Source organism: Haemaphysalis longicornis, unplaced genomic scaffold (assembly GCF_048455015.1).
Source record: "Haemaphysalis longicornis isolate Haplotype H1 unplaced genomic scaffold, Haemaphysalis longicornis Haplotype H1 scaffold_106, whole genome shotgun sequence".
Classification (NCBI taxonomy): Eukaryota; Metazoa; Arthropoda; class Arachnida; order Ixodida; family Ixodidae; genus Haemaphysalis; species Haemaphysalis longicornis.
Genome location: NW_027526211.1, coordinates 872,244 through 896,664, shown reverse-complemented (window position 1 = coordinate 896,664; position 24,421 = coordinate 872,244). Strand labels below are relative to the sequence as shown.

Here is a 24,421-nt window from a genome sequence, read left to right as displayed (position 1 = left end):
GCCAGCCCAGGCTAGGCCAATCCAATCCAATCCAATACAATCCAATGCTCCTCGCGCTTGCGCAGCACGGCCCTTCAAGGTCCGCGCGAAACTGCTCAACCTAGGCCAGTGTAGCTTACGCTACAAAACGTGCGTGTTTCTGGAGGCCGTAGTCAGCGAATTATGGCACTAAGTTCGGCGCTGGCTGTTTTCAGCTGCCGTTCTTGATTTATCTGAATATGAGAACTAGTTTTGGAGCACTTTGCGACGCCGATTTTGCGAGCATCAATAACGGCTACATCTCAAAATGGGGAACGCCGCCATTCGATCACCTAAAAATCGTGGAATTCGTTTTTGAAAAATACCTGACGCGGTGGCTCAGTGGCCAAGGCGTTGCGCTGCCGAGCACGAAGTCGCGGGTTCGATCCCCGGCCGCGGCGGCCGCTTTTCTGATGGAGGCGAAAAGCAAAAACGCTCGTGTGTACGAGATTTCGGCGCACGTTGAAGATCCCCAGGTGGTCAAAATTAATCCGGAGCCCTCCACTACGGCGCGCCTCATAGCCTGCGTTGCGTCGGTGCGTTAAACCCTACAATCAATCAATCAATCATTTGTGAAAAATGGCATTCGTTTGCTTTCTTCTTAGCGAAGCTTCCTAGCATGGTAAAAACACTACATGATTTCGGTGCTAAATTACCACTTTCACTCATCTTTATTCCCACTAAAGTGGTAAGGACCAAGGTGGGAAAAATGCTCCCCATTCAAGATGGAGATGCACATCATGCTGCAAATGCAGTTCACAAATCTTTGTCAGGTTTGTGCAATATGCATTCAACTTAAGATGCAACCCTTCTGGGAACAACGTGTTGACAACATAGCCTACCCTGTATACAGTGGATACACCTGCGGCAAACTACACGCCAGTTCTCGAATTATTAAGCAAACTGTGTGGCCATTGAAATTTTCCAAGTGCTGGGAAATTCTCTTCATTTTCTTACAAGAAGGCGCGTATTGCAGTGCGGCCCCTCGTGTGTCACTGGCTCGCTTGATAATTTCCATTGATATTATTTTTAGAAAGAGGCTCGATTATTGGCACCTTTGGTGTAACTTCTGTGTAGGAAGGTAGTCCCTTAACAGTGTTGATACACTGAGGCAAAATAATCGCAAGAGCTTGCATATATAATTCAAATCTTTTCAATGTACTGCAACTGATTGTGCTGTGCGGCTATGCTGGCCTTGCCATCGCGTGTCAGGATGGGAGGCAAACACACATTTACGCAGCGTAGGCTTGGTTTGTATAATTGCGCTGCTTCACGCTTGCATTGTTGTTGCTGAGTGTACACGCAGAGCGACATCGTAGAGTACAAACAACCTGTAATGTTCCGCTGCGATAAATAAAAATACAGTCATGTCTCGTTATTATGGACCCCATTAATGGGGACGCCCGCAATATGGACGAAATTTTCGGCGACCGGTCTCTCGCTGTGGAATTCTGCCCCGTTAGTATAGAAACCCCCAGTCCAGACTATGGACGGCTATTTTGGGGACGAAACGGGTAGATACAGGCTTTTTTGTCTCGTTATTATGGACACTGGTACACAAAGCAAAAATAAAAAGAATGACTTGTGACCTACAAAGGGCCCATCGTGTATCATAAATTCACTGTAGGCGGAAGCATACAGCACCTAAGCATGCATTTATCTCGGAACGCTTTTCCTGCCAGTACCACGGAATTAGATCGACAACATTCGTGATCAGCGAACAATTCTCTAGGGTAGTGACGACAGGGTGCCCTTTCCTATCAAACAAGATTTCGCGGTGCGGCATACTCCGGCATGAGCAAGTCCTGAGGCTCAGGGCAAGATGAGAGGATGATAAAAGTTCGTACCAATATTCGATGCGCATAAAAGGCAAGGCTGTACACTTATCTGGTCAATTTGGCGGATGCAATGGCTGGTGTTAAGCTTAAACGGACCGAGCTTTCCGCTCAGCTGAAAAAGGAAGCATGCCAGTGCCACTTCAAAAGTGAGACGCCTTTAGCATGTGTTCCTTAATGTTTGTGTTTTTGACCTTGATTCTTTATTATGGACAACTCACATAATGGACGACTTTCCTGAGGAATGGACGCGTCCATATGAACGAGACATGACTGTAGTTGTTACCATACTTTAGTGTTACCAGTTCATATCTTCAGCGTTTAGTTCTTCTTCTAGTTATCTTGCTCAGTTTTTTTCTGGAGGGCACTCAAATCGTTCCCCCTTCATTTTGTTCCCCGTACTTTTGTGCCTCGTGCGTGATTCCTTTGTACGTTGCTGCGGTAATTTCCAGTTCCCGAAAGAGCTCCGGAGAATGTGAAGATAGGGCGAACAACTGGTACTTCATCAAGTCTGGCGTGGTCCGAAGTGCCCTGCGAATTCGCCAACGGACCTAATCTTTTCTACTACTTGGAACTGGAAAGTAGGGACATGTGGGACCAGAAACATCGGAATAGGACTACGACGGCATCCTCATTTACGTACAACGATCTGGTGCCTTACACAAGGTACCAGGTGAAGGTGTTTGCACAGAACGACGCAGGTCGACTCCCACACTTCTCCCCTCTGGACTTCATCACCGCACCAGAAGGTGAGACCTATTCTCACACTGTGCGCACAAGCAACACCTTTTCAACGTTCAGTTAAGCAGGAAAGAAAGGTACAAAAAATTCATGCAACATGCGAGACAACGTTCGAAAATATGTTGAATCAATGGCCATTTCTCACTTTCTCTTCCGTTACTGCCGTAAGTTCATACTAGATTAGACTACGGCAAATATGTAGGGACAGGGTAATGTGTATCGCGTATTTGAGAAACTGGGTTATGAAATTTGTACTTTACAAACCCATACTAAATTCACTCTACTCAAGTAAATGTAAACAGGTTGGGGAGTTCCGTATCCTTATCAAATTTAAGATTATTTCCTTTGTGGCGAGAATTTTTAAGGCGAGAACCTTATGTCTTTGTGTTTCGTGGGACATGTGAAGGAGGAGAAATAGTTGTGACGTACACAGGATCGCACAAAACACTGCTGTGCGAGCCGCGGGAAGCTCGTGGCAGGAAAGCGAAACACTGGTAAATTAAAGGAGTACTGACACGAAATTTCAAAGCTGAGATAACTATGTAAAACGCTTCCTTTTTATCAGGAGATATCTCCCAGCAAGTTTCAACAGCAACCGTTCAGCGAAACATATTTAAAATCCATTTTAATCTTCGCACGCACGAGAAAGCCCAGAGCGGGCCGACGTGACATCATCTGCTACGTGCCCCAAACTGTCGACGTCGGGGCTCCCGTGACGAAGCCGACGCGCTGGCTGTGGTTGGCGCGTGCTGCTCGGGCGTGTGTACACGTCATGGTTTTGGGACTGACGTCATGCTGCCCGGGCCTGTGGGGACGGCGAAGACCTCGGCCGGTCTGGGCGCGCGCGTGCGCTCGCTCGCGCGCGCTTCCAGAGAGGCAGCGATACGGCAAGAATGGTGACGCCATGTGATACATGCTGTCATGGCGGCCGCTCGGCGTTTTTTTGTCGAAACCGAAACTGGCACGAATAAACGACGCCGTAAATGAATGTTTACGCTACGCTCGACCGTCTAATGTCATTCTATGATTAGTGGGCTGGTAGGCACGCATAGCAGCGAAAAAAACGTAGCATAAAAATTTCGTGTCGATATACGACGCCGCATGTGCTCAGAACTTCATTCCACGTCGCTACAGGTGAGGGTGCCGCAGGGCCCGATCGCGGGCGAGGGAGACCGAGAAAGTACGCCATGGCAGACAAGGCTTGAGCAGCGCGAATTACCGATCACCGTAACCGTTGTTGAGAGGGAGCTGCTTTATATAAAGCTCCGGCAGCGACCGGACGAGAGCAATATAATTGTTCGACAGCAGATCGACAGGGGGCTCAACTATCAACTAGGCTTTCGTCTCCACATTTCTAGAAAGTTGTAAAAATACCCGGTATTTTGAAGTACATTGAATGTGTTGAATGCGACCAAATGCTTTTGTTTGCAAAATAATCTTGTAAAGGCCCATTTTACAGCACAATAGAACAAAAAATGTGGGGGCGTTGGCGTCGATGGTATTTTCTGCTTTAAAGACAAAACGCTGGTAAAAAATAAAGGGCAGTTCTTTAACTGAAATAAGCCGCAACAAAATGAAAGAAAAATGACAACAAAAAGATTATATTTCTTGTGTTAGCAGGCGCAAGTTTTAAGAACAGCGGTTCAGAAAGTACACGCACCCTAGAGGCGACTGCCTACATTTTTCTCCCTTCGACTATGAACACAAAGTAAGCCTATCTGAGCGCATAAACGAGGCGCGATTGTTTTATGCTGCACGAAAGTGCGATAGCTCATTGCTATGTCTTTTAGATTTAAGCGGAGCGTACGTAAACCAGTGAGCAATGGAACGGAAGATGATAGGTGTAACATTAAGGGACAAGAAAAGAGCGGAGTGGGTCAGGGGAAAAATGCGTGTTAACGACATATTAGTTAAAATTAAGAAGAAATGGACGCGGGTAAGGCATTTAATGCGAAGGCAAGGTAACCGTTGATCATTAAGGGTAACAGAGTGGATCCCTAGAGAAGGCAAGCGTGGCAGGGAGCGGCAGAAAGTTAGGTGGGCAGATGAGATCAATAAGTTCGCGGGGATAAATTAATCGCAGTTAGCACAGGACCGGAATAATTGGAGATCCATGGGAGAGGCCTTTGCCCTGCAGTGGGCGTAGATAGGCTGGTGGTGATGGTGACGTAAAGGAGAAAAGAGTTGACGGGGACAGACCTACAAACAACAAAACGAAAATATAAAACACAAAACGCAAAATTGAATGATACTGTTCATGGTGGTTAAATAATGGCGCGCTGTTGGTGTATGTTCGCAACTTTGCCACTGTAATTGTATTAAGCCACGCATCAATTTGGCTTGCACGGAACGAAATCGCGTCATTTGCGTGTTCTCGTTCATATTTTATTGATCACGTTTGATATGTCCCTGAATGCACATCAAGGGAAATATTTCGCTGGAGCAAGAGGCCATGCAAATTTATGGTGAAAAGCGAAACATTGATAATAAAAAAACTTTAGAGCCCCTTTAATACTGGGAAGATGGAAGACCAGCAAAGCGGTTTTGGTGGATGACTTCATTGTGTTATGTGCGATGACTTACGATAATTATCGAATAAAGACACATGCACATAACTTTCCCAGGAATAATTTTAAATTATTTCATGTATAATTGGCTTCAGGATAACTTTGATAAAATAAGAGTAACAGCCGTTTTCTGTAACCGTACTCTACGACCATTGTATTGACAGCAGAGTTGAATTCTAACTAAGAACTTCACTCGGGACTAAGTATGAGAATTAAATAAAACTGCGGCACAGCAGCTGCAGACTATTCTGGAAAATCAGGCAGCATTTGACCGTCGGTTGACTGGCATTCATGATCAATTAGCCCAGATACAGACGAATACCGATGGATTGGCTGGCTTAGTTGCTTCAGTCCAAGAACTGAACGCAAAAATTGAAGTACTGGAACATACTGTAAAAGCACAGGCAGAAAAGCTAACTGAAGTTGAAAACAGAAGTAGACGAAATAACCTCTTGGTTTTTGGCGTAGAGGAAGGTAGCCCGGAATCGGAGTCAGACTTAAAAGTTTCTGTAGTCGACAATATATTTGCCAAAAAACTGAAAGTGCAAGTTCAAATAATAGAAAGAATTCATCGATTAGGCAAGCAACGGCCGGGGTATATTAGACCAGTCATAATGAGGTTCTACGATTGCAAAAAAAGAGAGAATATATTCCAAAACTGCAGCAAACTAAAGGGAACTTCTATTAGCGTGAGCAACGATTATTCGAAGGAGACGGTCGAGGTGCGTAAAAAGTTGTGGGCCAGCGCAGGGTATCGCTAGTTCATGACAAGTTGAAGATAGACGACAGCTTATATACTTGGGACCACAACCGAGATGAACGCCAACCATGTCGTAAAGAGCGGTATGCTAAAGGAGCGTCAGCAGCAGTACACAACTCTGAGAGCGTTAGCGGTGGAAGGGGCAGTGGCTGCACCATCACATGCATAGCTAGTGATTCTCCTGCTCAATGCTCGCAGTGTTGTTAATAAGGTAACCGAACTCGAACATTTATTGTTGTCGCGATCTCCCCATGTGGTGATCGTGACAGAGACATGGCTACACAACGATATTTCGAATGATGTGGTTGTTCCTCCTGGGTACAGAATGTTTCGCTGGGACAGAAATTCCCGTGGTGGGGGCGTTGCAATTGTCGTCAAAAATGTATCTCGGCAGTTTCAATTAAATGCGATTTATCAGAATCTGTACGGTGTAAAGTTACGTACGCGAACACCAATTACCTTATCGGAGCCGTATACAGACCACCTGCCACTTCGCCCGAGTTCCTGGAAGACCTTCAGGCTTTTTTGAGCTCAAATGTAAATGATACAACGAAATTAGTGCTGGCCGGGGACTTTAACCTACCAAACATAGACTGGATTTCTTTATCGACCGGTAACAAAGATGCTGCTAGTAGCGAAAAGTTATTTGAAATAATGATCAGCCATAACCTAACCCAAATTGTTCAACAGGACACTAGAGTAACATCGGGTTCTCAGTCATTGCTGGACCTGGTATTCCTTTCGGGCACTGTGGAGGACTTCAGTGTCACGGTTGAAGAAGGCATATCTGACCACAAACTGATTTCGGTTGAGATTCTATGAGGTGCAAAACCTGGCAAACGACCCTTCGTTCGGGTGCCTGTTAGTGACTACGGCCGGGCAGATGACACGTCAATTTTAGACTTTTTGGAAACTGCTTTTGATGATTTCAAGCAAGCCTCTGAAAGCGAGCCAGTTTATTGTTTGTGGCAGAAATTCAAATCAATAATAAACAGCTGTATAGACAGGTTTGTTCCCATTCGATTAAAAAAAAACAAAAAAGACTAATCCCTGGATCACTAGAGATATTATCCACACTAAACGCAAAATAAAGAGATTACGCAAAAGACAAGGCCCCTCTGAGCAGATTTCACAACTACGAGCAGCATTAAAAATCCAAATCGCTACGTCAAAAAAACGGTTCTTCAATGAAACGCTTTCTGGTTTCTTGCGCACTTCGCCTAGAAAATTTTGGCTGTACTTGAGCGACCGGAAAGAAGCGATTGAACATATCGCGGTTGGCTCTGATGTTGTAACTCAGAAACAAGATATAGCTAATGGTTTCAATCGCTTTTTCCAATCTGTATTTACAAAGACGGCATTCACGGATGAAGATAAGGAAACGGCCCATACTTGCACATGCGCCATGGATCCAGTTTCATTTGATCAAGCGGGCGTGTTTCAGCAGCTACTTAATTTGAACGAAAAGAAGGCTAATGGACCGGATGGAATACCAACTGTGTTTTTGAGGCGGTATGCGGAGTGGATGACGTTTTATTTAGTGATTATCTTCGAAAAATCACTCTTGACACATTCGCTTCCAAAAGACTGGCTGAGCGCCATTGTGGAACCGGTATTTAAAGGTGGAGATAGGACGCTTTTTACCAACTACAGGCCAGTGTCTCTGACGTGTGTTTGCTGTAAGGTTTTTGAACACGTCATGGCTATTTTCTTGGAGACAAATGGGCTGATATGTAGGCAACAGCACGGGTTCAGGCAAGGGCTTTCCACGCTATCCCAACTGGTTGAAACTCTCCACGATTTTACCGCTGCTGTAGATAACAAGGAACAAGTCGACGTGATATGCATTGACTTTGCAAAAGCCTTCGATAAGGTCTCGCACCATAAATCGCTCTTCAAAGTGAAACAAACAAGTGTAAACGAAAATATCTTAAAGTGGATTGAGGCATACTTAAAGAACCGCAAACAGTTGGTGCGAAATGATGGGTTTGAGTCTGAATCTCTTGATGTTTATTCCGGTGTGCCACAAGGTTCCGTGTAGGGCTTATTGCTGTTCTTGGTCCCCGCAGGGGGCACCTTGTGTACTCAAGGTGTTTTGGTGAGTAGCGCCACCACGGTCCCGAGCTCCGCAGGGGTGCCTACTGCTGTAGGCACTTGGTGTCTTGCAACACCACGGACCCGAGCACATGTGGGTTGGACCCACCCACGCCCTCGGCTGTGCGTGGCTTTGCCGTGTCCGGGGAAAAGGGCATCCTGGTGGTTGAGCCAAAGCCAGGGTTGTTTTGGACCTTCCTGGCCCCCTGGCAGAGGCAACACACCACTTCGGCCCCCGCTTCCCGTAGACGGTGCCCCCAGTCTGACCCGACCTGGGGGGAATCAGCCAGTCGCCTCTTCCTGTCCTCTTCTCCATTCTTTCCCTTTCCTATGTTCTTTCCTAACCCTGTCCTGTCATCTTTTCTCTTCCTCATTTTTCCGTTTTTTCTCTAGGCGGCGAGGGTTAACCCTGTGCGAGGACATCACCCTAGATTCCGACCATAGGGTTATAGTGGCGAGGTACAGTTAACGTGTGCTTCAAAGCCACGTTCCCTTGTTGGGCTCGGTGGTGGGCGACTGGCCTCGCCACCGAATTGATTCCATGTTCTATGGCTATTTTCTCAACTCTCGCAAAACACCCTGATCGACCTCCTAAAAGGGGTCGCACCGAAGTACTCCGCACCCAACCACCTCAGGCAGCTTTCAGCAAGTATCTAGTTGTACACTCGACCGATGAAAAACCTATCACCGACCTGTCAGTCTTCTTAATTGCCAAATGTATTGAAAACATTGTCGGCAAAGACTACAACGCCAAAAAGATGCCCTCTGGAGACCTCCTTGTTGAAGTTATGCGAAAAAACCAAAGCGAGAACCTCCTGAAGCAAGAAAAAATTGCCAACTTGACCGTCACCGTTACGCCACACCGCACGCTAAACACTGTCCAAGGTGTTATCTCTGACAAAGAGCTCCTCCATGAGACAGATGATGATCTCCTTGAGGGACTGCATGACCAAGGTGTTGTTGGCGTCCGTAGAATTATTATGAGAAGAGATGGAGCAGAGATCAAGACTCGACACATCATCCTAACATTTGCTAGCTCTACCCTGCCAGAGACAGTGAAGGCAGCTTTCCTTAGCTGTCGTGTACGCGCCTACATTCCAAACCCGAGGCGATGCTTTAAATGTCAACACTACGGTCATGGAACTCTAGCTTGCCGTGGCAAGCTCACCTGTGCGAAATGTGGCGAGAATGATCACTCTTCTGATGACTGCAAAAACACAATCATGAAATGTCCGAACTGCAGTGGTTCACACGCTGCATACTCACGATCTTGCCCATCTTTCAAGAAAGAAAAAGAGATCATTCAAATCAAAGTAACCGAAAATATCAGTTTCCCCGAAGCACGCCAAAAGCACAAGATGTTTTCGGCTGCATCCTATGCAGACGCCGCCCGCCGGGGGTTGGGGCGACGTTTGGTTAGTACTGCGACACAATGCAGCTTAGCTGATGTGTCGCTGTCGTTAACCCCCTCTGAGCAACCACCAGCTCCTGCCTCTACAGCAGAGGCCCTGGTGGTTCCTCCTCCTGCTGGGCTGCCGTCCACAGCCGAGCACCCCGCCACTACGTCTGCGGAGCCCGTGGAGAATGTGGTGACGGGCGCTGTTGGGACTGGTCCGGCCTCTTCCAGTCCAGCTCCATTGGCCCGCACGACACCCAAGGGCATTGAGAGCATGAACTCAGGTGGCCCCACACGTACTCCTTCCCTTCCCGCACCGCAGGTTCCAACCAAGAAGCCTGCGGCCACCTCAGGAACCAATCCGCGAGGTGGATGTCGGATGAACACCATGTCGGTGCCGCCTGATTTGTCAGACGAGGACATGGACACCTCGGCATCTCAACCTGCCCAGCAGGCGCGAAATGAGCGCCGCGGCACTTTTGGCCGTGGGAAAAAACCACCTCAACGTACAACAGGCCCTAAACAAGACTCACTGACATGAACCAGAATAGGCAACTTCTCAACTACATCTTTATTATCTTTAATCCATAATAGCTGTTGAAAACATAGTTCAATGGAACTGTAGGGGTCTCATAAAAAACTTGGATGATGTATATGAACTCCTTTATAAACATCAATCCAGTATTGTTTGCCTCCAAGAGACACACCTGAATCACAAGCAAAGTAACTTTCTTAAACAATACACTGTCTTCAGGAAAGATAGAGATGCCTTTGCTCATTCATCTGGTGGGGTTGCCATTGTGACGCGAAAATCCATTCCATCCCAGTCCATTAGACTACTCACCAGCCTTGAGGCAGTTGCTGTCCGCGTGATCATTTTTGGTCGGCTGATTACAATATGTTCCTTATACATCCCCCCGGATCATCAATTGTCTACCTCAGAATTTGAGTCGTTGGTAAATGAGCTTCCTGAACCATTTATCTTAGTTGGAGACCTAAATGCACACAACAAACTCTGGGGTTCTGGGCGAACTGACGCTCGCGGCCGCTTGATTGAACATTTCCTAGTATCATCTGGTGCGTGTTTGTTCAACAAAAAACAGCCCACATATTATAACATTACACACAACACGTACTCACACATAGACTTGGCAATCGGTTCTGCTGTTCTTTTTCCACTCGTTGAGTGGCAGGTGGAGAAAAACCCGCTTGGAAGTGACCATTTCCCAGTATTCCTGAGATGCCTAGACAGAGACCCTTACACTCCCACCTCAACTAAAAGGTTTAAAGAAACCGCTGCAGACTGGGAGAAATTTAAGCAGAAATCTCAACTCGCATACAGTTCCATAGAACACTTGGGTATTGATGAAGCTTGTAGCCTTGTCACGGCACATATCCTTGACGCTGCAGAGAACTTCATTCCCCAGACTTCTGGTGACACAAGTAACCTAAGGCGGCCCTGGTGGAATGAAGAGTGTCGACAAGCACGCCAGGCACAGAACAAGGCGTGGGGCATTCTTCGCAGGTACCCCACTGCGGACAACCTTGTAGCATTCAAGCGCACCAAAGCCATGGGAAGGCGCATTCGCCGTCAGGCCAAACACAATACCTGGAGGTCCTTCTTAACTTCAATAAATTCTTTCACCGATACAAGAAAGGTTTGGAACAGGATAAGAAAACTAAATGGACAAAGCACACATGGCTTACCCCTTGTTGACACCACTGGTGGCACCCTGGAGGACCAGGCAAACGCGTTGGCACAACACTTCGAACACGTCTCAAGCTCTTCACATTACACAAGCACATTTATACACTACAAAAAGTCAGCTGAGCGGAAGTCCATACGTGACCACAAGCAATCAAACGACTCCTATAACTCTCCATTCTCCCTTCACGAGCTCATGACTGCGTTGGCTGGTTGCAAGCCTTCGGCACCAGGTGCAGATAACATTACGTACGGCATGATCAAACACCTTCATACAGACACAATCAATACTCTCCTGTTTTTATTTAACAGAATATGGCGTGCTGGGCACTTTCCTAAGGCATGGAAACAGGCTATTGTTGTGCCACTGCTGAAAGAGGGAAAGGATGCATCCTGTGTTTCAAGTTATCGTCCAATTCCCCTGACCAGCTGCTTGTGCAAGCTGTTCGAAAAAATGATCAATAGAAGGTTACTATACTTCCTGGAATACAATGGTATTCTGGACAGCTGCCAGGCAGGTTTTCGGTCGGGCAGATCAACAACAGACCAACTTGTCGCTTTTGAATCCTATGTGAAAAATGCCTTTGTTAACAAACAGTTTTGTATGTCCATATTTTTTGATCTAGAGAAAGCATATGACACTGCCTGGCGCTACGGTATCCTGCGAGACCTGAAATCTTTTGGAATTTGTGGGAATATGCTTAATGCCCTTGAAAGCTATTTGTCTGAACGAACATTCAGAGTGAGGGTCGGGGCTGCATTATCCGCGCTGTATATGCAAGAAAATGGCGTTCCTCAGGGTGGAGTACTTAGTTGCACACTTTTTATAGCTAAGATGAACACACTTGGAAAAGCTCTGCCCCGTACCATTTTTTACTCCATTTACGTGGATGATGTTCATATCAGTTTCCGGTCCTGTAACCTGTCTATCTGTGAACGGCAGTTACAACTTGCCACAAACAGGCTTGTAAAATGGGCCGACGAAAATGGCTTTAAGCTAAATCCTCAAAAGAGCACATGTGTCTTATTTTCCAAGAGGCGTGGTATTCACCCTGAGCCCACCGTTCACCTCAGTGGAGTGGCTGTGCCTGTGAAGAAGGAACACAAGTTTTTAGGGATTGTGCTAGATGAAAAGCTGTCATTTATTCCACATATAAAGCTACTCAAAATAAAATTTATAAAGGCAATGAATATCCTAAAAGTCCTATCCCACCACTCCTACGGCGCAGATAAGATGTGCCTGCTGCGTCTCTACAACAGTTTAGTGAAGTCGCGGCTGGACTATGGGAGCGTAGTATACGGGTCAGCTTCGAAAACCGCTTTAAAAATGCTTGACCCTGTTCTGCACCTTGGGCTTCGCCTTTCGTCAGGAGCCTTCCGAACGAGTCCTGCACAAAGCCTATATGTGGAATGTGACCAGTGGTGCCTGGAAGACCAGCGCTTATACACAGATCTATTGTATGCCATGAAGGCAACATCCATAAAAAATCACCCTTCTTCGTTTATTGTCAATGACACCTCTGCCATGCACTCGTTTCTCAGTCGGCCCTCTATATCTATGCCTTTTTCGTTGAGAGTGAGAGTGCATGCTGAAGAGCTTGGGGTTTCTTTTAGCGAGACTTACAAAACTTCGATCACAGACCTTGTTGCTCCCTGGGAAATGTCCCCCATTTCTTGTGATTTATCTTTCAGAGCCATTAACAAAAGAACTGCACCAAGAGAACTCATCTTGCAGCACTTCCTACATCTACGACACAAATACCCCTACACAACGTTTTACACAGATGCCTCCAAGTCTGCCCATTCTGTGTCATGCGCTGCACATGGCCCAAACTTTGCTACCACGAAGACAATGAACAAAAATACCAGTATTTTTACAGCTGAGGCACACGGCATTTTAACCACTGTGGAACACATTACAGAAACCAGAATACACAGTTCCATTATTTTTACAGACTCCCTGAGTGTAGTATTAGCTCTCCATTCAGGAAAACCAACGAGAAACATTATTTTAAACCGTCTTATCAAATCCATAATGTCTGCTTACGCTCTAAAATTGACTGTAGTAGTGTGCTGGGTACCTGGGAACAGTGGAATTTCAGGCAATGAAATTGCTGACCAGAATGCTGCTGTGGCGGCTCTCCGCAGTGATGTAGATATCCCACATGTGCCCTACCTAGGCATGAAACCACTAGTTCGGAGTATGCTTCGGAGGCGCTGGCAGGTACAGTGGGACACACAAATCGAAAACAAACTGCACATTATAAAACCACACATAGGGAAATACAACACAGAGAAACAGTACAGGTTCACAGAAATATCAATATGCAGATTAAGAATAGGTCACACACACGCTACACACTCATACCTTTTAAACGGAACCCCACCACCATCTTGTGAGAAATGCGGACGAAGACTTACAGTCCTCCATGTATTGATTGAATGCTTGGCATACCATGACGCAAGGAAACGACACTTCCCAGAACTATACACCTACATGATACCCTTACACCCATCCTTGTTGTTATCTGATCAACCCCCGATTAGAAGTGAACGCCTTTTAGCCTATCTCGCTGACATTGGATTTTTAACACTCATCTCATACCATGTGTGACATCAGGGCCACCCAATGCAAATAGTGAGGGCGGTTCTGAGCGTTTTCATAACGTGCCAGGGACGTCACCGCCATCCCTGCTATGTTATGGCGCTCCCAGCACACACATAAACATCGTCACTGTTACCCCTCATCTTATTCATCTTCGCTTCTTAGAGTAAGGGCCCTTTACACCCATATATACACTATTTTTATCAAGTACATCACAATCATCGCCATGGCATTTTAATAAATGTGACAAAACAAACATTGTCTTGGCGCTCTTTGGCCTCAGACGCCCTTGCGCCAATAAAATATACAAAGTAGTAGTAGTAGTAGCTGTTCTTGGTGTATATAAATGATGTTGTTGACGTTGTTAACCCTCCTGTAAAAATTAAATTGTTTGCTGATGATTGTTTAATCTATGCCCCAGTGACGTGTGCGAATGACCAAAATGTAATTAATGATTGCCTTGGTGATTTTCAAACATGGTGCGATAAATGGGAGATGAAAATAAATTATTCTAAGACAACATATACGCACATAACTAACAGGAAACACGTTCTACCATTTACCTACAGCATTGGACCTAATTATTTACCGCAGGTGTGTGCATTTAAATATTTGGGAGTGCATATTACGAATGACTTGAAATGGCGTACACATGTCGAGAAAGTATGCTGTGCCTCTTACAGAAAACTGCGTTTCTTGCGTGCTAAATTACCGAATACTACGAAAGACGTCAAGCTGCTTGCATATAAAACATTTGTGCGCCCTGTTTTAGAATATGCTTGTGCTGCCTGGAGCCCCCACCAAAAGAATTTAATAGGTAAACTGGAACGAATTCAGAGACTTTCCGCACGATTTATATGTTCGAAGTATAAAAGGACGGATTCGGTTACCGAGATGTTAAAACTAAGCGGTTTGGAATCTCTAGAAACCAGGCGACAAAAGCAGCGCTTAAAAGTGTTTTTCAGATAATGCAAGGTCAAATAAAAATAGGTAGAAGAATTTACGTACACCCCCCGAATAAGCTCAGCAGCCGGATCAACCATGACGCGGCAGTTCGCCCCTTCGGTGCTCGCACGGACGTCTTTCGTAAATCTTTTTTTCACGATGTCATTGAAGCATGGAACAAATTGCCGCGACATATTGTTGAAAGTTCTGACATTCAAAAATTTGAATGTTCTCTTGATGTTTACTTCACCGAGCAATGAATATGCTATTTTGTTGTTCGAAGTTGCTGAAAGTGTCAATGTCTGTATTTGCTTTCCATACCTTATGCTTCCCTCTCTGTAATGACCCTCAAGTGAGGGTTGACAGTATAAATAAATAAATAAAAAAATAAAATAAAAACTCGGTGTGATGATGGCGTTTTCTTAGAGGCCAATCGATGTATAGTTTTTTCCGAGATACCCACGTGAGGCTAAGAGCTACAAATTATAAAGCAGTGGCTCTGGAGCCAGCGTGTCACCATGGAGTGAGCGGAAACGATTCGTCGTCAACGGGGCCCGATAGACAGACGCAATTTTGGTTAAAACCTAGCGCTGGATAGCTTCGCTGTAATACTCGCGTACGAAGGCGAATAAAATGAATTTCATGGCAGTATTCTAACAGGTTGTTTCAGCTTATGCCATTAGAATCAAGACATCATAGAGTAAGCGCCGTCTATGTTAGTAAGATGCGGGCATGTGGCGGTTTAGATATTGCCGCAAGATTTATTGTGGTGGCTTGTGATGATAGTCGTAAGCATATAAATACTAAAGCAGTGTTTGATACTCGCAATTTATTTTTCGAAAACAATACGATTATTTGCCTCACATTACTTTTATTTGTTTTCAGCGCCTCTCCCGCCAACACTACTGAAAGCAGAAAGGCTTCTGGAAGATAGCGTCTCCTTGTTGTGGAACGCCCCGTATCCTCCTTATGGCCTGTTGGAGCACTACCAGTTGAAGTTTTTTGCGGCGAAAGAGCGGCACAATATTACGGAGCATGTTATCGCCCACACGAATTGTGGTCGCAAGAAGGGTCGGACAGAACAGCACTGCTACGTGGTGAATGGCCTGGAACCGTACGAGATGTACTACTTCTCGGTAAGGCAAGATTTCAAACAAAAGCATGAAACCTCTGTTTTATGAAACGCGCGAGACAGGGGAAATCGCTGTGAGGTACAGGGAATCGTACTGAAAATTGGAGCGCGAGCTGTGGATCGCGAGCCGGGAGGGGTAACAGAGCAGTGGTGGAGGAGGGTCCTAGGAGGGCTACGAGGAAGAGCTACGCTGCGTGCTTCAAGAAAGGAAAGCAGCAGCTCAAAATCCTTCTTCAAAATTCTCCCACCACCCCAGTCGAGCTGGTATGGACTCCGGCCCATGCGGGTGTGGGGGGGAACGAGGCAGCACACAGGGCCGCTCGAGAGCTCACCGTCCGAGCTGGTCCTGGCCTTGAGCCCTTCCACGGAGCCCTATCAGCCCGCGACAGACTTGTTACCTTCAACGACATAACCTCGCACTACCGCCTCTCCCGCCGCCAACTACCCCCAGCCGCTCCGACCTTCTCCAACGAAGAGGAACGCCTATGGCGACTCACCCAGACACACGTACTCCCCTGCCGATATCGACTTCACCTTATCTACCCTTCTTTGTACCCCACCCCTTTGTGCCCCGACTGCGGGTCCCTCGATACCCAAGACCACTGCATGTGGCAGTGCCCCCAAAACCCATTCCCCCCCTTCACAGACGGAGAGCACTGGGCGAAGGCGTTGTGCAGCTCGGACCGTGAGGTCCAGGCTAAGGTCATTCAGCGAGCTGCAATGGTCACCGGCCGGTTACCACCGCCGGTCACCCGCCACCCAGACTAGCCCCATGGGGCTCAAATAAAGTTTTTCTCTCTCTCTCTCTCTCCAAAGGAGAATAGGCCACTGCCGCACTGCAATAGGGGCCGCCTAGAGAGAGAGAGAGAGAGAGAGAGAGAGAAAGAGAGAGAGAGAGAGAGAGAGAGAGAGAGAGAGAGAGAGAGAGAGAGAGATAGATAGAGAGATAGAGAGAGAGAGAGAGAGAGAGGGGGGGGAGGGGAGAGGGAGAGGGAGATGGGGAGAGAGAGAGAGGGAGAGAGAGAGATGACACTTGCAAATCTTGCCCGTTCAATTCGAATTTTCTGAACCTTCAGATCTGAGCTACCCAGCTCCGCCTCCCATCACTAGGTCGTATAAGAATGAATGAAAATGTACCATTGGGCAATGTACCATTAATGGAAATGTAGCATTGCCCACATGATATGAATGAAATTTCTCTCGTAAGGATTAATGGAAATGTACCATTGCCCACATGATATGAGTGAAATTTCTCTCGTAAGGATTAATGGAAATGTACCATTGGGGAATGTACCAATTATTGCAATGTACAATTGCCCACATGATATGAATGAAATTTCTCTCGTAAGGATTACTGGAAATGTACCATTGGGAAATGTACCAATTATTGAAATGTACCATTGCCCACATGATATGGATGAAATTTCTCCTTCAAGCTACATGCAGGACAGTTTGGAGGATATTGATACGAGGTGGGGTGAATTAGGTGCTGAGGTGAAGATAACGACAGGGGCGAAAAGCAGGCTTCTGGCGATGGCGAAGGAGTGGGACGATCTTCGGAGGCTGCTGTTCACACGGCTTGCTTGTAAAGTGGCGACGGGCTCGGGCGCATTGTTGAACAAAAAGTTCAAGAGCAGCTTAACCGAATGTCTAACCTGGCTCCTACCCTCACTTTTTAGGAAGTTGTAAGTTTAGGAAGGCCCAGTTTCCGTAAGCATTTCATGCCTAATAGCAGAGTGAAACACAGAAACTACACGATTGAAGGAGTTAAATGTCAGTGGTATTTCTCGGGCAGAGGGAGCACCCCTAGTTTGCACTTGGTTATCTTGTTCGTTGTTTCCTATTGGCTTCTCGTTTTAGTTTATCAATCCCTTCGGGGGCAAGAGACGTACGTTGAACTTGCCGTTGCTCACACTTAGTCGAGCTCGACAAGCGTGATGTTTATTATCAGTATCGAAGAAATACTTTGCAAGTACGTTCTTTAGAACAATTGCAAGCCAATAAATGCGATGGAGGTGACACCTTGAACAACTACAAGGAGATAAGACCGTGTGAGCCCGAAGTAGGTTATTTATTATACGCCGAGGTTCGGCAACATGCGTCCCATGGCTGCATACGGCTTACGAGGTACTAATATGCTGCCCCCAGCATGTCTTCAGACCCCCCCCCCCCTTTTCCTCGTGTCACTTCCTCTCTGAAGGCCGACATGCCAGTTGTGACCTCAAATGGGGTTAGACGGGAGATATTGATCGCTTACAGTTGGCATTGCCCAGCCCCGCACTTCACACTTATCCAAAGTACCGTCCGTTATCGTCAAATATTATTTCCAATTCACTGATTTTTCTCGTTGCCTGCTAATGCACCGCCCCCCCCTCGCCGCCGCCCCCCCCCCCCCCCCCCCCCCCGGATTTGCTGTCAGGCCCTCCGCCGTGTCGGCTTAATGCAAGTCGACCCTCCACCTCAAATAGTCGCCAACCACTGTTATACGCCAAACTCCCACCTGAGTTTTCCTTTTTGGTGCATCGTGTGCAGCTACCGCACTCCTCATTGCACATCAGCTTCCGCTGTGCCTTGCATGCCCGACGCCCCTGGGTGTTGCCTAGCAACGCCCTTTCGTGCCTGCGCGGCATTCTTTCATTTCGTGACCTGGATTGACCTTGTAACCTGGATGGCTTAATAGAATTTGCAATCTGACAGAACGACAGGCGCAAGTTTATGCGGTTGGCCAGCTGGGGATCTCGGGATAATACTTGCTTTTCACGAGTTGTTGCTGAATTACGTTCATTGAAGCCAAGAAGAAGAAGATAAGAGACTGCCGGGTGGCATCTTCGTAGTCTAGAAAGGCACAGGCGGCGGCCACTCTCCTAGCCTGGAAAGTCAGTGTCACCTGAACCTCGAGCCGAGCGTTAGTAATACAGCATTCCCAGAACTGTGGGGACGGGTAGGTGCACGAATCCGGGTGTTCGGAGCGTACCCGTACAAAGTGACAAGTGGTATTGGGTATAGGGCATTTCCAATCTTCCTAAATCTGCGTATTGGGGGATATGTAATGAATTATGGTTGAGTGGAGGTAGGTTTAGGCTTGGAGCTAGCGTCACAGGCGGGCATCGCTAGAGCTAAAAGGGGGAGGGAGCGGCTAGACGAGGTAGTCTTTGTGGTAATAGTGGAGGATGTTTATGTATCTGCTAGTGACGAAAAGGTCGAAGGAAAGAGGTGATAGATTCGAACCTTTGGTTTCTGTCGGAAACACTTTTTTTTCGATAGGAGTCTAATTCTGTTTTCTCACTGGCCGGCGTTCTGGACTGGCTGCATGTGTCGTGGGATGGGTGCTATGGTAATGTGAGCACACATGCCGAAAAGGTTGCGGGTAGGGACGTTGAGTGCTGTTAGTTTTTAGTGGTGGTGATGGTGGTGAGGGGTGAAACATTTATTTAAAAGTGAAAGTGGTTCGACCTTGAAAGCGGGAGAAGGCCTCAGACCAGGGCCCCTGCGGCGGCTGCGCTCCTACGTGCCCGGTCCACCAACAGATCACGGAAGAAATTAGTAGGCGCTCTTGTGAAAAACACGAACGACAAGCAAAGCAGTGCGGAGTGTGATCAGGTAGTGAATTAATTACGCAAACGGAACGATTGTCATGAGCAATCATGCCGTCATTTCAGTCTCATCTACGGCCATGGGATGTATGAGCTCCACACTTATTTCTCCATTCCTCTACTGCATTTTCACAAAGTCACTGGAAGTGAACTTGAAGTTTGAACAGAGTCATATTCCACCTTGTCGCGAGATCACTAAGAGAACATCTCTTGAGGAAGTGACGTCACGTTTAGCATTAAGGGTTTCCACACGTAGCTCCGGTATAATGAGCCCTGTGATCCAGACCTTGCAAAAAAGTGTTTTGGCTTTCAGGTATTTTTCATTAGCACAAATTTATGCGTTAAAATGACAGGCAGCATCACGTCAGTTATGGATATGCGGATAGGTGCATGTTGGTAGCACAATTATTTGAACCTACGGTGTATTTCAATGCTTGTATTGGCTGCAGGTTTGACTCTGCTGCATAGCCTCCAAAACAACTAGGGTGCTCCTTCCGGTTTTGATGTTAGTTTGAAGTCTTCTTGGAACTTCCGAAATGAATATAACTGGCGATTCTAGCAGCGTCTTTGCAAATTGCCTATGAAAAGTTCAGTTTAACCGGCTTATGTGAATTATGAATAAAGTGGGTTAAGTTTAGGTCCTTTAAATAGTTTACGCACGTCTTTTTATGTACGCAATTGCAGCTGCAGGCCAAGAACAAGGGAACGGCGTACTCTCCTTACTCAGTTGAGCTGGAAGTAAAAACGAAGGAAGCGGGTAAGTGCTATATCTCATTAGCGCCGTTGCAAAAGTTGCGTTCTAATATTGCGCCCAATAAAAGACATTTTAAAACATATGGAAACAATTTCATTTTGTTGACAAAATAATCATTAGAGAAACATCGCCGTCTTTGTAAAACTTTTTCGGTGTCCAAGGCTGCTAGTGAATCTGATCATGGCACGTATAGCTTTGAATGACATGTCCTTGGATGCAATTTCAAATGCGAAACGTTTTGTACTTTGGTCTGGGAGTATAGCCTATCATAGTTTTCTACAGGCAAGTGTCAAAGCTGAACCGAATCGAAGGTTTTGTACTTTGGTTGGGGAGTATAGCCTACCATAGTTCGCTACAGGCAAGTGTCGAAGCTGAACCGAATCGAAGGTTTTGTACTTTGGTCGGGGAGTAAAGCCTATCAGAATTTGCTACAGGCAAGTGCCGCAGCTGAACTGAACCGCACCTACCCTTCTTATGAGTCTATGTAGAACATTGTTATGATTTGTAGCATATTATGAAGTGAAAAAGATCATGTAAGTGAATATGGTGAGTAACTGTAAACTTCGAAAAAAATGATTTCGTGACAAGAACCATGGTAGCAAAAAAGGTTTATTTGCATAAGAAAAAAAATATTTCAAAAGTGTGCATTGAACACTGGTATTAAATAATAATAATAATAATGCTTTATTGGGCAAAATACTGAAAAAATACAAGGAGGCAGGCCTGCCAAAGCCGCGTTGGGCTTGAGCGGCAGCGCCTGGCAGGCAACGGAAACCGCAAATATCGAATAAACACTGACGCAAGTACAAATCATAGTATAGCAGAACGCTTAAGTACACATACAAAGAAAGAAAGAAAAAAAAAAAGAGACAACAAGTTGACTTACGACACAGATTACACCTGACAAAATACCAGCACTCGAGATTTAAAATACCAGCTTGGTTCCTAAACGGATCACAGCTTATCAGAAATTAGTGTACAAGAACTCGAACTTCATACAACACACAAACAGCGTTTAGCACACACCACCTGATATGGTTTGAAAGAACGTGAAGTGGTGATTAAAAAAAATGGAATTGTAAAAAATCAATAGTAACAGGACAAAAAGTCTATAGCATTGCTTTCAAGGCTGAAGGCGTTTGAAACTTACAAACACAATTTCGGCAAGACTAGACCCTAAAATGCAAATTATATGTGTACACGACGTAATACCTTTTTCAATGAGCGTTTCGTTTTTACAGAAAAAATACTGGGCGGCAATCTGTTAAAGTAGAAAGGGACATAGTAATGACGCATTCTTCTACCATACCTAGTTGAGCAACGAGGAATGCAGTATAAGTCTTTCGGTCGTAAACAACGAACTGGTGTATATGGCTGCTTGAACGTGCTAGTCCAGAAATGCTTTATTGTGACAGTTTCCATTAATAATTGATCAAATTTCGGTAAAGACAATACTTTAAAGACGTCGGCCTTATCTTCATAGCAGAGTATATCGTATGCTACACTCTTTAAAATACATCTGAGAATTCCGTCAATTCTAGCTTTCCAACGAAGTGAACAGTGACCGTACACTGTTACACCGTAGCGTAGGTTGCTGTAAGCCAAGGCATGCGTGACAGTTTTCCGTACAGATATAGGCATGTAGTATTTAATATTATAAAGCAGAGCCGATACAGCCCTAAGTTTTTTGCACAAATACGAAAGGTGCGAATTCCAGGAGAGGTCATTATCGATATATAGACCGAGATACTTTACTGTGGGTACATATTTGATAGGTTTACACGTGCAACTGGAGCAATCAGATGTATGTAGCACGAACGAATAATCAAGATTCACTTTTTTTAATGGATTATGAAAGCAAATTAATTGAGTCTTTGCAGCGTTGACTTTAATTGAGTTATCTCTAAACCAGTCCATTATGTTCATTGCTGCCCTTTGTAGTAACACCACCGCCGCCTTATACTCTTTAGCGGAAGCTATCAGAACTGTATCATCAGCATATTGAAACAAAGAAACTGGCACAGCATTGACAACATCATTCACATAAATATTAAACAGCAACGGGCTCAGAATAGAACCTTGAGGAACTCCCGCTCTTATTAATGAATCAGCACTTCGACAATCTCCTATTTTAACTGACTGGTATCGTCCCTGAAGGAAATTTTTAAGCAACAAAAGGAAGACACCGCGGAAGCCAAGTAAGGAAAGTTTCTCTAACAATAGGTCATGACAAACACTGTCGAAAGCTTTGCTGACGTCAAGGAAGAGACCGCAAGTGACATTATTACGTTCGAAAGACGAGTTTAAAAGATCAGAAAAATCTTCCAGTAAAGACTGCGTTCCCCTACCTTCAAGAAAACCATACTGTGTAGGCGATAATATGTCATGTTTGTCTAAGAAACATCGCATAGTTAAGAACAAGTGTTTTTCTAGTATCTGGGCTATGCTCGATAGGATGGAAATGGGCCGGTAATTTTCTTTGTTAAGACGGGAGCCAGATTTATAGAGTGGAAAGACAGTTGACGTTTTCAATTGCACAGGTATGTCACCTGTTGCAATAATGTTATTCAAGAGATGCAAGAGAACGTTTTTTAAAGATTCAAAATTTCTGCGTAATTCATTAATCGCAATATTGTCAACGCCAGGCGATTTATTGGCTTTAAGGCTATAAATTATCATTCTTAAATTGTTTTCATCCAAAAATGGAAGAAAGGCTGACTCCGAAACGCTAGAACGCAGAGTGCACACTCCTGTACTGAAAGGCAAACTGCCAGACACTCGTAAAAAAAGGGTATTGAATTCGTTAGCAATGCTGTCATCATTACTAGAAACATTAGAAGGGAAACGATTACTATTGCCGCTGCGACTGCTAACTTTTCTAAAGTCATTAATCAAACGCCACGTTTTTCTGCTGTCTGAGCGTGCGTCGTCGAATTTTTTCCGAAAATGAACCCGCTTAGCCGAACGAATCATGGCATTAACTCTGTTTCTAGATTCCTTAAACTTGGAACGCAAAAAAGCACTCGAAGGTGCTCGCCTGGACTGCGCCCAGATAATATCTTTCTCCTTTATCGCCGCCAAAATTGCCGAGGTCATCCATTTATTTTCTGAATTCCTTTGTTTAATTTTAACTTTGCGCGTAGCTGTCTCCCTAAAGCGATCAAGCACTGTAACAAGATTATCATAGATTTCAGCTGGTGCCGCATTGACAAGAAATGTATCCCAGTCGTGCTGCGCAATCATATTATCAAACATTTTGTAGTCAGTGATCGAAACTTCTTTGCTATGGTATGACTGCCCCTGCGCAATCGGTGGAATAGCCAATGAACAACAAACAAAGTAATGGTCCGCGAGTTTCGATTCTACGACTGCAGATTGGACAGTACACCTTTGAGTTCGGACGTTTATATGATCAAGACATGATTCCACGAGGTGACCAGATAGGAATTCAGAACGAGTTACTTTTTGAACAGTTTCCTGTAACCCCCATTTAGAAATGACGTCAAGATAATCGGAAACCAAACCGAGAGTTGGACGAAGCAGGTCAATATTAATATCACCTATCATAATTATATTTTCTTCCAGGCACTGCGCAGATAGAGCTGAATCAAGCTCCGAAAAAAAAATGCGTCCATTGCAGCAGGGTGGTCGATAGATAGAAAACATGGTCAAAGAAAACGTGGGCGTGCTTAATCGCAACGCAACTACTTCGGCCTGAGTAAATGACAGCGCTAGCTCTGTTACAGCCCAAGTGTTTTTAACGAACACGGCTATTCCTCCTCCTCTCCCTACTGGACGCGTGTAGGAGAACGTTTGGTAACCTGGAATGCCATACTGAGGCATGCAGTCTGACGTAACATTAATTTCTGTCAATATAAAACAGTCGTAGAAAAAAGGAAACGGCGAGGTTAGTACTCGAAATTGATCCCAATTTTTGCGCAAACTTCGGATGTTTACGTGACAAGCCCGGAAAGCATTGCCGGAAGTTGTCGAAAACGACTGATTAACTCCTGCAAAGGTCGTCGCTGTAGTGTCGAAGACTCCCATAATTAAACTATCTTTTCAAGGTCAGATAACTTGTCGATGCGAATGACAGGTGCACCTTCACATTTTTTAGCCAGAACCTTCCCGTTTCCCGTCCAGATGAACTTGAAGCCCTTTTCTTTTCCTCGAAATCGAGCAAATCGAAATAGCTCGCGGTTAGTCCGTGTCAGGTTCTCATTGAAGTAGATTCGTGGGAAGGTATCAGACTCGAGAGCTGCAAGACCCTTTCGGG

General features: G+C 45.5%; 1 protein-coding gene across 1 annotated transcript in view; it reads left to right on the top strand.

The window, feature by feature from the left end:
• Nucleotides 1-24,421, top strand: part of LOC144160557 (phosphatidylinositol phosphatase PTPRQ-like) — a 58,684-nt gene that overhangs the window by 17,490 nt on the left and 16,773 nt on the right. Inside the window, exons 6-8 of the mRNA XM_077691814.1 lie at nt 2,306-2,602; nt 15,552-15,802; nt 20,076-20,148. Of these exons, the coding sequence (XP_077547940.1) occupies nt 2,306-2,602; nt 15,552-15,802; nt 20,076-20,148 (621 nt within the window). The remainder of the gene's footprint in view (nt 1-2,305; nt 2,603-15,551; nt 15,803-20,075; nt 20,149-24,421) is intronic.